Source organism: Giraffa tippelskirchi, chromosome 13 (assembly GCF_054371585.1).
Source record: "Giraffa tippelskirchi isolate mGirTip1 chromosome 13, T2T-mGirTip1v1.2.pri, whole genome shotgun sequence".
Classification (NCBI taxonomy): Eukaryota; Metazoa; Chordata; class Mammalia; order Artiodactyla; family Giraffidae; genus Giraffa; species Giraffa tippelskirchi.
The window spans coordinates 111,079,288-111,091,692 of NC_137287.1; the positions used below are offsets into that span (position 1 = coordinate 111,079,288).

Below are 12,405 nucleotides of genomic sequence, written 5' to 3' on the forward strand. Positions count from 1 at the left end.
GGTGAGAAGCAGAAAACACATTTAAGGCTCAGGTACACAAACACTCACACACTCAACGGAGATATCTGCCCAGACTTGGGCTATTTCTCCACTGGCCAGGGGAGGGGTAAGAGTGCCCCTCAAATTGGGTCAGCTCTTGAAGAGACAAGAGAAGAAAAGTCAGGCGAATGCAGAATCCTCTAAATAAACACCATTTCCATGGTTTTAATAAGCAAAATAGGAAACCATTTTAATAACCAAAAAACAGAAACCAGTCTGAATAAAACTACAATAGACTAGGTTTTAATATTTTCATATCATAAGCAGGGTTTGAAATTGATCCCTTATTGTACATGAAATAAAAACAATTTCTGTTGTGGCAAATTTGATTTCAACACAGTTGAATCTGTAAAAACCGAAGCTCGTTTCCAATGCAGGACAAATATCCACAATATTTAAAACTGCAAGCACCATGCGGTTCATACAATCTTGTTATTACTGTTAATTTATCAACTAATACAAACTCAAAAATGCATCCGGCCAGCAGCGCCAGCAATTTCAAATGAGAACTAAAAAATACGCTTTCATTTTGGTATTTTTGTCAGTGCAACTTAAATCCTCTTACTGACCTGCAGGGGAGAAAAAAGTAATAATAAAGGAAAACACCCAGATCTTCCCTATAACTACTATACAACTGAAGGGGTAGGGGAGGGGTAACACCACCAACAACTCGCCCGCCATCTCAAAAGCAAGGAAAGAAAACACACATAACATATAGATCTAAAGAACGCACTTGAAAGTTGCAAAATGTCTCGCCAATGTTGGGGTTTCTGGTACTTTCTGAGTGTGGCGGTTGGTTCAACATAAGTTGGGCGTCGGGGCTGGTGAAGCCGATAGCCCTAGGAGCTCTTTGGCCCCAGCAATTAGTGCCGGCCTGGAGGGTTTCGTGGGGACCCTGGGAGTGATTCTGGTTGCAATAAAAAGCAAACAAGACCTGTTTTCCTTTCTTTTCTTGTTAGGGGTGTCCACTGAGCCCTAAGACCAGCTGACAGGAGGACACTCCTGAGCCTCCCAGGTGTGAAACTCTGCACACACTGGTACTCAGCAGTTGCCCTGCCCTGGTACTCAGGAGCTGGGACCCCAGTCCTCTTTCTCCTATAAAAAACAAAATTGAAAACTAAAACAAACGGGAGGAAGAGAGGACCAAAAGGGTTGGGGTGGGGGGGAAGAAAACATGCAACTTCCAAGGGTGCCCCAAGACAAAGTTGTTTTCTGATGCAAATACCCAGGACTTTTTTTTTTTTTTACTTACAAAAGAAAAAAAAAATGCCATAATAATAAACCCAAACAAAGACACTCCACTTGCTGCCACGTTCTCTAAGCGGTTTGGCAGGGCCGGTATTTACAAGCCGACAGCCGATAGACTGCAACCGGACAAGCGGCCGCCCGCCGGAGTTTCCGAACTGCTATCCTTCTCACCCAAAGAAAACAAGGGGGTTATGATCCATGATCAACAACATGCTAAAGTTAAACAAGAAAAATGGTACAAAATAGAAATTATTACCATACATGTCCAGCATGCAGGATTAATATTTTTAATGCAGATTTTCGTATTTTTTTCTATATAATCGAGCAGGCAATAAAATTGATGAGATTTGCGCGCAGAACGTCCTAACTGAGGCCCTCGTCTTGGGGCTGAAAGTCAGTGTTCTCCGGACCCTGGACAGATAGGTCCTTCTCTGTCCTTCCTTCCTTCGCTCAGCCTCGCCTCGCGCCTGCTGGAACGGGACGCCAGGGTCCCTCTCCTTTCCTCTCCTCGCTGCTCAGTTGCTGGGCTGGATTACGCTCCGGACTGCGAGGCAGATGCCCCGGCTTAACGCGCAAAAGTTCAGGAAGCCAAGAGTCTCCAGACGGCCTTGGCGACTCCTCGCGACTGTGCCTCGCCGCCCTCCAGCCTGGAGAAAAGTTGCTCTGGGACTTCCCACCCCCTCGCCTCTCTCTGGCTCTGCTCGAGTCTAGGAGGCGGCGCTGACGCGCGCCGCTCTCGCCTTGGCCAAGGTCCCCTGCCTGCCCGCGCGCCCTCCCGTCGCCCGCGTCCCGCGCGCCCTTCCTCCCTCCAGTCGAACAGGTCAAGGCTGGGGCCGTGGCAGGGACAGGGTCCGGGGGAGTCCGGGGCTGGGGATATGGGTCGGGGGAGTCCGGGCCGGGGCAAGGGCGGGGGCCGGGAGCGGCCACGACTCACAGAAAGAACTCGGGAGAGGAGGGGCTGTCGCTGGTGGAGCCCGCCTCCCTGAAGCCGGAGTTGGCGAGTTTCTCGCACTTGACCTTGTAGGCGTCTCTTTCGCGGGCCAGCCGGGACACCTCCTGCTTAAGCTGCTCCACCTGCTGAATGAGCTGCGTCTTCTCATTCTCCAGGTGGTGTTTCTGCTGGACGCGTTTATACCTGCACGACTGGGCGTAGCCCCGGTTCTTCAGGGTCCGCCGCTTCTGCTTCAGGCGGATCACCTCGTCCTTGGTGAAGCCCCGCAGGTGGCGGTTCAGCTCGCGCACGGACATGGACACGAGCTGGTCGTCGGAGAAGCGGTCCTCCACGCTGCCGCTACCACCAGCCGCCGTCGCCGCGGCTGCCGCGTGCGGGCCAGGCCCGGGGTGGCTGGTGGGCAGCTGCTGCGCGGGACTGGCCGCGCTGGATGGCGGCGGCGAAGCTTGGTGGTGGTGGTGATGGTGCGGGTGCGCGTGCGGGCCCAGCTCTTCGTGAGCCACTCCGGGGCCGGGGTACGCGTGGTGCGGATGTGGGTGGTGGTGGTGATGGTGGTGGTGCGCGCCGCGGAAGCCGTCGAAGCTCTGCAACGGCTGGGGCACTGGGTGCGAGCCTATGAGCGCCTCCACCGCGTCCTCGGGCGTCAGGTTGAGCGCCTCGGGGTTCATCTGCTGGTAGTTGCTCGCCATCCAATACAGGTCCTCAAGGTGAGTCTTCTGTTCGGTGGGGCTGAAGCTGGGCGACGAGGGCACCGAGCTGCACGGTGTGCTGAGCGGTGTGGACGACACCGAGCCAGCTGGCTGCAGGCGCGTGCAGGGCCGGCCCGGGCGCTCCGCGCGCCCCAGCGGCTCCTTCTTTACGTCGAACTTGAGCAGGTCGAAGTCGTTGACGTACTCCATGGCCAGCGGGCTGGTGGGCAGCTCGGGCCCCATGCTCAGCTCCGCGGCCATCGCTGACGCGAGGCGCAGCCGCCGCCGCCCGGGAAACTTTGCGGCCGGCTGGGACACGCCAAGCCGGGAGCCGGGGCGAAGAGCGGCGAGCCCGAGGCGAGGAGCCGAGGGCGCAGCGGGCCGGGGCCGCCGGCCAAGCCTTTGTCTGGGGACGCGGCGGCGCGCCGGAGAGTCCCGAGCCTGCCTGCGCCGCCCCAGAGCTCGGGGCTGTGGCCGCGACGGGGCCGGGCTGGGCCGGGAGTGGGTGGAGAAGCGAGCGGGGCGCGCGGCCGGGCGGAGGGGAGGCGCCGGGCAAGCGCCCGCCGCTCTGTCTCTAGCTCTCTTGCTCTTGGGCTCTCTGGATCGCAGCCGCTCGCAGCCCGGCGGTGCAGCTGTGCGGGATCCGGCGCCGCTGCTGCCTTTTATCGCCTCCCTGATGTCACCGGGGCGCGGGGGCCCGGGCAGCCCGGCGCGCTGGCCAATGGCTGCACGGGCCCCGCGGCCGGGCGGCGCAGGGCGGGGCGCGCCTGACAGCTCCTCCGCCCCACGAGTCAGCTGACTGGCGGCGCAAGCAGCCGGAGAGCCGCCGAGGCCTGGCGGAGGGCTGAAGCCGAGACGGACCGCCGGCCCGGGCCCAGCCCCCACCCCAACCCCTCGGTGTCCCGGCCCCCGCCCGCTTGCCTTCGGTGCGCCCCCCCGCCCCGCCCCAGGCCAGGCCGCCGCCTCCACCCCTTGCTTCGCGCGCTCTCCTCCCTCTTTACCCTTGGTTCCCCCAACCCGTGTTCCCCAAGCCCCAGAGGCTCAGAATGAGCGCCGGGACGACACCTCTCGAGTCCATTGTTCCCAAGCGTCCCCTGCTCGGTGGGAGATGCTCCGTGTGCCGCGCGGCCGCGTGTGTGCAGTGCGTGGCTGTGTTTCTGCAGGTCTGCGCATATTTGTGTGTTGGGGGGGCGGGGTCGAGACTCCAAGAGTTGTGTTCAAATTCAACTCTTAGTCTCAGGGGACCCTCCTCGAGGCCAAGCGGGAGCCGTCCCTCTCCTGGCGGGTGCGGTGGCCGAGTCCTGAGATCGGCCTCGGTACCCCGCACACCCCACCCACAAATGCACGAGATGAAGGGAGCCGGGGAAGAACCGGTCCAAAGGTTCCGAAGCCCTCTCCCCAGCCAAATGCGGAGACTCCACTGAGTTCTCTGTGGCTGGGCACTGAGGCCAGTGCAGGACGGTGCTCCGGGTTGCTCCCGGCTGCTGGGAAACCGGCCCTGTTTTTGTTTGAACGTTTTGTAACGATTAAGCAGATCCCGGCGTCAGCCGGCGGAAGAGAGACTCAAACAGGCATAAAGTGCGACTCCAAGTGGCCACTGTGCGCAAAGACGCGCCGAATCGCGGGGCCCGCAGAGGGAAGGCTCGGCTGACCACTCGGACACAGCTGGGTCTTCCCAATCGGCCCAACCCAAGACGGGCCGGAACGTAGTCTGTGTGTGCACTGAAGCCCAAGACAGTTTCTTCTGGAGCCACGCACAGGTTCTCAGTTCGGTCCTCGGACTCAGCCCCGAGTTCCGCGCTGATCTCCCCCCATGAAACTCCGCGCTCCGGCTCCGGGGGTCGGGGGTCGGAGGAGCAGGGAGGGATGCCTGGAAGCAGCTCCTTGCACTGGAAGGTCCTAGGCCCTAGACAGATGGCCGAAAGCGGAGACGCCACTGCGAGGGGCCCCAGGGTTGTCCGATGAGAAACCAACCCCGAGCGCAGGCGGAGACCCCTGAGCGCACCGCACTGAAACATCTATACAGTGCCTGGGCGCTGCGCACCTTCTCTGTCGGATACACGGTGGCCCGAAATATGAGCTCCGGAGACCCGGGCCCGGGCGCAGAAGCCGGATAAATCGCAAATTCGCTGTAACCGGAGACACGACCCGCCTCCGGCGTCGCCTTCTGCTCTTCAGCTTTGCGCGAGCGCAGCGAAAGGCAGGAGAAGCGCGCACCGGGTGAGTGCGTCCCGGCCGCCGCCTATGCAGGACCCCCGCAAGACCGACCCCACGCGTAGGGATCAGATGGGCACGCTCATGAGGCGGCGGCCAGATGTGGTTTTTTAAGTGTAAGAAGGTAAAATATTTGCCTCCAGTCAATTTTGAAAACTCTGTTCTCTTGCGCCCACGGTAAGACTGGAATGAGGTGTGACCTTGGGCCGCCTATTTTTAATAAAATTAATACATTTGAACTAAAACTGGGACTGAAAGGTTTGGATCAGCAGCTGTAATGCTGCAAGAGCCGGTCTTCAGTCCTCTGCGCGAAGCGTGCTCTCCGCAGAAACGATTAGGCCGTCTCCCAGGAGAGTCCGGGCCGTGCCGCCGCCCCGCCCCTGCACGAAGTTGGGCGCTCCGGACGCGCACCCTGCGGGTCCCTGCCTCGTTCTCCTGCAGCCAGAGCGCACTCAGATCGCGGCTCCGCAGGGGGACTGTTCGAGGCTACACTGGGTCGGTCTTCTCGGATCGAGGCAGACTATGGCTCAGGCTCCTGGCGGCCAGAGCCGGACACACTCACTGGGCTCTCCCGATACCACTGAATCCTATCCGTCAGCGCCCTCCTTCGCGCAGACACTCTGGCCTTCTGCGAGAGCACTGAAGCTGCCGGGCCGGTCTGGGTCCACCTGGGTCCTCCTGGTGGACCCTCGGGTCTGTCTGACCTTTATTGTCGAGGACCCAACCTGAGTTTCAGGAGTGTACCACGTAGAGGCCCGAGGATTCCTTCCGCCCCAGCCGTCTGGGTTCTAGCCTCCTGCTCGCTTGCGGGCATCCCGCCGCGCTCTCCAAGCGTCTAGAACTCGGGCTTTGTCCGGGCGGCCGCGTTCCTCTTTGTCCCTGAGCCTCTGTCTCCCGTTTCGGTCCCTCCCTTCCCCTGGGCTCTGGCTTAGGTACCTCTGCCCAGTTTAAGATCCACCTTCCCTAAGAGCCAGTCCCTCCTCTATCCACCCTGCACCCAACCACCTCCACCAAAAACTTGGAAATTGGATAAAAGTGAAGCCGACTGGCGGCGTGTTACTCCGGAGTGAAGTGAAAGCCAATGAAGAGCAGCCGACCTCACGGGGCGGCCCGGCCTCCCCACCCTGGCTCCTGCTGCACTCTGCCGCGGGGTCGCGGTGCTCCAAACCCCGGCGGCGTCCCTCCGCTGCCAGCCACCGCGGGTGCCTCCTCTCGGAACCCGGGGTGCGGGGCGGTGGGTGGGGTGGCGGGAGAGGGAGTTGGCTGTAGGGATCAGCGCTCGGGGATACCCATCAACGAGTACCCGGAGGCTACACCCCATCCCTGAAAGATGTGTGGGATAGGGAGTGGGGGGAAGAAAGGAATAAAAGAGAAGGGCTGGTGGGACTAGTGGAGAGTCCAAGAGGAGACGTGAAGGGAAGGAGGCCAGGAGACACAGGAGCAGTGCGCCCGCCGAGCCCAAGCCTCTTTTGAAGGAAAGCTAAGCAGGACTGGTGGCGGCCAGAGACCTCTTCTGAACAGTTTGCTGTCTCTAACCCCGCGAACTCTAACTTGAAGTTTTCACCCCTTCTCCTTATCCACCCCAGGTAGGGTCAGGAGCAACGCGTTCTGACCGCACCACCTTGGGATTCTTCAGTTTACAGATGGTGATCAAGAAGGCTGTGCGCGTCCGAGCCACAGCGGAGCCTCCGGGCACTGGAGTGGGGATGGGCGAAAAAGTTATTCCTTAAGGGAACTGCAAGTCCATCGCCTTCTGCCGGGTCCCAGGTTCTCAGCGCGGCTCCCTCCGCCCCTCCCCAGCCCACCCGCTACCCGAGAGTGGCCCGCGCGCTCTCCCGTGCGCCTCCAACCCAGTGCGGCACTCCCCGCCGCCGCGTTCAGCCCCAACGTGCACCGTACACTCGTTTCCAGAGGGCTGCAGGTGTTTAGTGTGGGAGTGGGCGTCTCTGTGCGTGCTTGGGTGCAGTGGGAGGCGGTGCGGGAGGGTGTGTGTGTGTGTGTGTGTGTGTGTGTGTGTGTGTGTGTGTGTGTGTGTGTGTGTGTGTGTGTGTGTGGGAGGGTGTGTGTGTGTGTGTGTGTGTGTGTGTGTGAGGGTGTGTGTGTGTGTGTGTGTGTGTGTGTGTGTGTGTGTGTGTGTGTGTGTGTGTGTGTGTGTGTTGAGTAGGGAAACCCGACACAGGGAATGCTTCGAATCACGGAACCGGCAACTCCCCGCTTCGGTGCGAAGTAGGTTCCAAGATTGTACTATCCCTGGTCGCCAATTGGAAGCCAGTGTTTACAAGGCCCCAGGGTGCGTTGTGCCGGGAGGTACCTGAGTCAGGGGATCCCTCAGGAGTCTGCCTTCTGCGTTTGCATCACCCTGATGTCGGATTACCTGTTTCCTCCAAGGAGCCTTGAAATCTCCCCTACTTTTTGCGAGGCCCATTGGGAAGAGAAGATTCCTTCGCTGGCACTCCATCTGAGTTACTTGAGGTCTTTGGCTTCCAAAAAGAGGCGGCAGATAATTCTCCCTTTCTCTCCCTCTTTCCCAAAGGCAGCTGTCAGTTCCACTGTTCCCTGCTGCACACAATGGCCATCGAATTCCAACCCAATGCTTCCTAAAAGGCATTCTTGGGTTTCTGGGTCTTGGTGGCCTTATGCATCCAAAGGACTCAGTGGGTTCCAATAAGAAGCCAGAGTTACCCCAACTCTGCAGAGCCTTTTCCCAGCTTCCTTGCCTAGGGGCAGGGACTCCCCCACTCCCCCATGACCCAGACTCATGCTGGGAATGGAAATTTATCATTTAAACTATTTTACCTGCTTCTTTTTACTTCGTTTTAATGTGAATTCTACAAAATTTTAAATTACATATGTGGCTTATATTCTATTCTTGTTGGACAGCACTGTGTTAGACAACCACTGGGCAGTATAGCTTCCAGTATGTGCTTAGTTGCTCAGTGATGTCTGACTCTTTGCAAATCCATGGACTGTAGCCCACCAGGCTCTTCTGTCCATGGGATTTTTCAGGCAAGAACATTGGAATGGGTTGTCATTTTCTCCCCCAGGGGATTTTCCCAACCCAGGGATCAAACCAACGTCTCCTGTGTCTCCTGCATTGCAGGCAGATTTTTTACCCGCTGAGCCATCGGGGAAGCCCCGCTAGTTTCCAATATAGATGGGATATTTAATAATAATATCCACGCCCATCTGTACAGAGATTCTGAAAGCCTTTATCTTTCACTTTTTCCTTCAGTCCTCATAACTCTATGAGGTAGGTAGGCAGGTAGGTAAATAAAGGTGTATAGCAGTGTCCAAAGAGTTTTTATCAACTCATTCAGTCCCCACAACTGCCCTTGGAGATGGGGAGGATTATCACCACCCTACACAAAGAAGGAGGCTCAGAGAGGTAAGTGGTTTCTTTAGCAACACAGCAGTGACCAGCTGGAGCTTCATCCCCTAAGTCCAGTACCCTGAATACTATGAAGCACGTGGTCTTGACCTCGACTGGGTGGCAACCCGGAGACCCAGTATCAGCACAGTTCCTCAGATGCTCTCTGGGTCAGGATTTCCAGCTCTCCGGAGACCTTTCAGGTCACGGCGGAGCCTCTAGACCTTGCCAATTCTCTGCCAAGGGCTCAATTATCCAGGCAGTGATGAACGTGTCCGTCCTCTGGTCAATGGCACTCAAACATCCTTGAGCTCACTCTTGCTCTTTTTCCTCTTCCAAGGGATGGGGCTGGAGGATGGAAGTTAGAAACTGGGGCAGGATGCAAGCCAAAGGAGAAAGGGTTTGCAGAGTCTTCTCCAAGGTCCTGTCCTTTGGTAAAGGACAGCCTGACCTCTAATCATGGCCTTGATCCTTCATCCTACCTCTGTACTGAGTTGTACCGGCAGCCTGTTTGACCTTCAGCCCCCATCCATCCCTATGGTGATGGCGGCATGGGGGGAGATGGCTCAAAGCTGATGAGAAGTTCACTGTCACTCAAGGACAGTGAGGAGGACCAGCAGAGCTCCTCCCTGACCACTCCCTCCCCAAGACCCTGAAGGACAGCATTAGAGACTCTAGAGCCTCATCATTACTCTCCAGGGCTGAGTCTTCCATTCTTTCATTCCTTACTTCCCAACCATCGCTTAAGACCTCAGTTTCTCTGTCCAATGCCTTCACCCTCATCCAAGCCACCTTCATCTTTTGCTTAGATAACTAGAAGTCTTGGCTCAGACTTGCATCTTCTCCACAGTGTCGTAGAACCAGTTTTCATATGAATCTGATTATTCTAACTTCACCCCTCCCCCGGGTTTAATTACAGATTCCTTCGACACTTGGACAAAGAACTAAACTCCTCAGCATGGGCTTCAAGCCTTGAATGATTTATCTGCTCTTGCTAACTTCTCCCACCTCATCCCTTACTGGACCTGTCTGCCTTGCAAATGCTCCAAGTACACCACTTCTGTAAGTCCTTCCATAGCCCAAGCTCTATCTTCTACCAGGTGTTTGCCCCTGCCATTCCCTTGCCTAGAAAGAGCCAGTCCCTTGGTTCTGAAGACCTTAGATGAGGTGGTCTGTTGTGGCTCTTCTCAAGCCTTAGAGGGACTTGCGATGCAGCTGGGAATGGAAGTGGAGAGACGAGTCCAGGAGCCAGGGCAAGACTGTGGTCACTCTGGGAGAAATAGACACACTAGAGTCACATGGCAGGGGCCCCCTCCATTCTTTCCCCCTCCTAGCTGAAATGGGGTTGACCTCACGACCTGGTTGTGAGGTTTGAGCTAGATCTTAGGCGATAACACCAGGAGGGTCAAGGAGAGGCTTCAGTCAACTCAACCCAATGTCTTTTGCTTGAGAAAACATGTTGCAAACCCAGATTCCCGACCACAGTCCGGCTTTATGGGTCTACATGAAATCCAGGCATGTGCATTTTCATAAGTTCCCTAGGTGATTCTGATGTTTGGGGTCCAAGAAACAAGCTTTGAGAAATTGTGTAGAACTGGACTATGAGATCCTAGAAGAAAATGCTGTGATGGAGTTATCTCTGTGTCTCACACCAGGAGGGACAGGATTACAGTTGTGGAAGAAAGGAAGGAAGAAAAGAAAGAAGGAAGAGAGAGAGAAAAAGAAAGAAAGAAAGGAAGCAAGGAAGAATTAGGGAAGGAGGTAGGGAGGAAAGGAAGAAGGAGGGAATTAACAAGTAGACAAACACAGATGCTTCCTTGCAATATGATATCTCAGAACCCTCAGGCTTTTCCTGAAGGCCCTTCTCCTCTCCCATAGTTCACAATCATTCCTAAACCAATCCTTATCCTTCCTCTTTAGAGCAAGGACCAAGTCAGGAGAAATCTGGTTGATCTGAGTGATTCCATCCCACCAACCTCCCCTCTTCCCTTCTCCTCTGCCTGGATGTTCTTCAGGGGTCCAGGACTCCAGCTTCCCACCACATTCTCATCACAGCTTGGAGAGTAAGCTTCTGGGCACTGGGGAAGTGGGTGGCACCTTCTTACAGCTGGAAACTGCTGCCGAGGGCTGATGGAAGGAATAATATTGTTTGACTGCATCCAGAGCCCATGCTTATTTCAGCCAGGAGTGACAGTAGTTGCTCCATCTCTTTCTTCCCTTTCTCCTTTCAAAAATGAATTATACAAGATATACAAGCCTACTTTCTCATTGTAAAAAATGCAACAATGTAGTTTCAACATCTATGTCTAGAGCTACCGCTCACTTTTTATTTTTACTCAGCAATTTCTGTGTCAATACATCGAGATCTACTTCTTTCTTTTTAACTAATGCACAACAATTTGTCCAATGGATGCTCTGTAGTTTTTTATCCAGTCTTGTATTTATGGACATTTAAGCTCTTTTCCATCTTTCACAGTTGCAAACAATGCTGCAACAAATTGCTTTTTACATGCTCCTCTTTGCATGTGTGCAGGTGTTACTCTGCAAGAGATAGTAAGGAATGAAATTGCTGGATAGAAAGAAAGATGACCATGTTTGTAATGTTAACACTCAAATTCGCCTCTAAGAAGATCAGACCATTTGAATTTTCCACCAGTAATATATGAAAGTAACCTGTTTCCCCATAGCCACACCATCAGTGGATTTTATCACAGTTTCTCATTTTTTTATCTCAGTTCTGTTCATGTCCATTCTGTGACTAGTACTGGGAGATGAGGCAAGAGAAGGGGCATGGCTTCTTTCTTCCCCTCCAGGAACTGCAATCCCTGCCATTGCAGATGGAGAAATGTGGTGACGATGCATCTATAATGCAGGCAGATCCTCAACAAATGAGCCCTTGGTTCTATTGGAGGGGGTTAGGGGAAGGGTTGGCTGATAAAGCTGCACTTAACTAAGGCTTTGAAGGCTGAGCAGAAAACAGGAAGATCCAGGAGTAGGCCTAGCCCAAACAAAGACACAGAGCAGAGGTACCATCTCAGGCATTTGGTGGGCTATTTCAAAGAAGCTATTTCAGGAGCCAACACTTGAAAGGCCTTGAATGTCATGCCAGAGTCAGACCCCAGTCATAGCTGGAAGATCATCCAAATGGGCAGGCACTTTTTGTTCGTTGGTTTCACTGTTGGACACATCATACACACTCAGTAAATATCTGTAGAAATTAAAAGGAGCATCCCAAAGGTTTAAACAACAGGCTCAATTTCTCATTTGTCTCTCATGGAGACAAGGTGCTCTCCGTGCCCAGGACCGGAAGTCTGGCTCCATTCTAGACGCTGGAGAAACGGCACAGACAAGCCGGGCTCAGGGATCCCTTCCTCGGTCTCAGCCCCTCATCCCAGCCTCATGCCAGGTCCCTTTCACCTCTGCCCATTAGAGATTACTTTTGGTTTCTGTGATGACAACCCTGTTTCTGTGTTTGGAGCAACTGTTCAGTGCCATTTCCTGATTTAATATCAGAGGCAGCACGGAGCAAGGATGCACAGTTAGCAGTTTTTGCTCCAAGTATTTTTCAAGTTCCCTTTTGATGTAAGGGTTCGGTTTGCAGCTTCCCTGATCTTGCTGAGCAGGGAGGGAGAGATGGGCGCTGAGGCTGGGAGCCGGAGGTGGGAGGAGAGGAGGGGACCCAAAGAAGATTCATCCCGTCTGGCTGAGCTGAGAGACACCAAGCTCCTTTAGCTCCTTTCTAGAAAGGGGGATGGCCGAGGGCTCAGCAGAGACAGAGGGGCGGGTTAAAGGGTCTGCTGGCAAGGCTGCTGTCACCTTTCTGTTTGGATGTCCTGGACTTCCCCAGTGGCTCAGAGGTAAAGAATCTGCCTTCAATGCAGGAGACCCAGGGTTGA

General features: G+C 55.1%; 1 protein-coding gene across 2 annotated transcripts; it reads right to left on the minus strand.

Moving 5' to 3' along the window:
• Positions 1 to 202: 202 nt before the first annotated feature.
• MAFB (MAF bZIP transcription factor B) lies at positions 203 to 3,589 on the minus strand. Of its 2 annotated transcripts, XM_081552249.1 has the most exons (2): positions 3,100 to 3,560; positions 203 to 2,565 (listed from the first exon to the last, which is right to left on the minus strand). In XM_081552249.1, exons 1-2 carry the CDS (start codon positions 3,187 to 3,189, stop codon positions 2,218 to 2,220), a joined length of 438 nt encoding a protein of 145 aa, XP_081408375.1. In that variant the 5' UTR covers positions 3,190 to 3,560; the 3' UTR covers positions 203 to 2,217. The 2 variants fall into 2 exon arrangements, with proteins under 2 accessions (XP_081408375.1, XP_081408374.1); XM_081552248.1 differs by having other exon boundaries at positions 203 to 3,589.
• Positions 3,590 to 12,405: the final 8,816 nt, after the last annotated feature.

What these genes read in the sequence shown, in the direction of transcription:
- MAFB (XM_081552248.1), bottom strand. Translation starts at nt 3,189, where the DNA reads ATGGCCGCGGAGCTGAGCATGGGGCCCGAGCTGCCCACCAGCCCGCTG.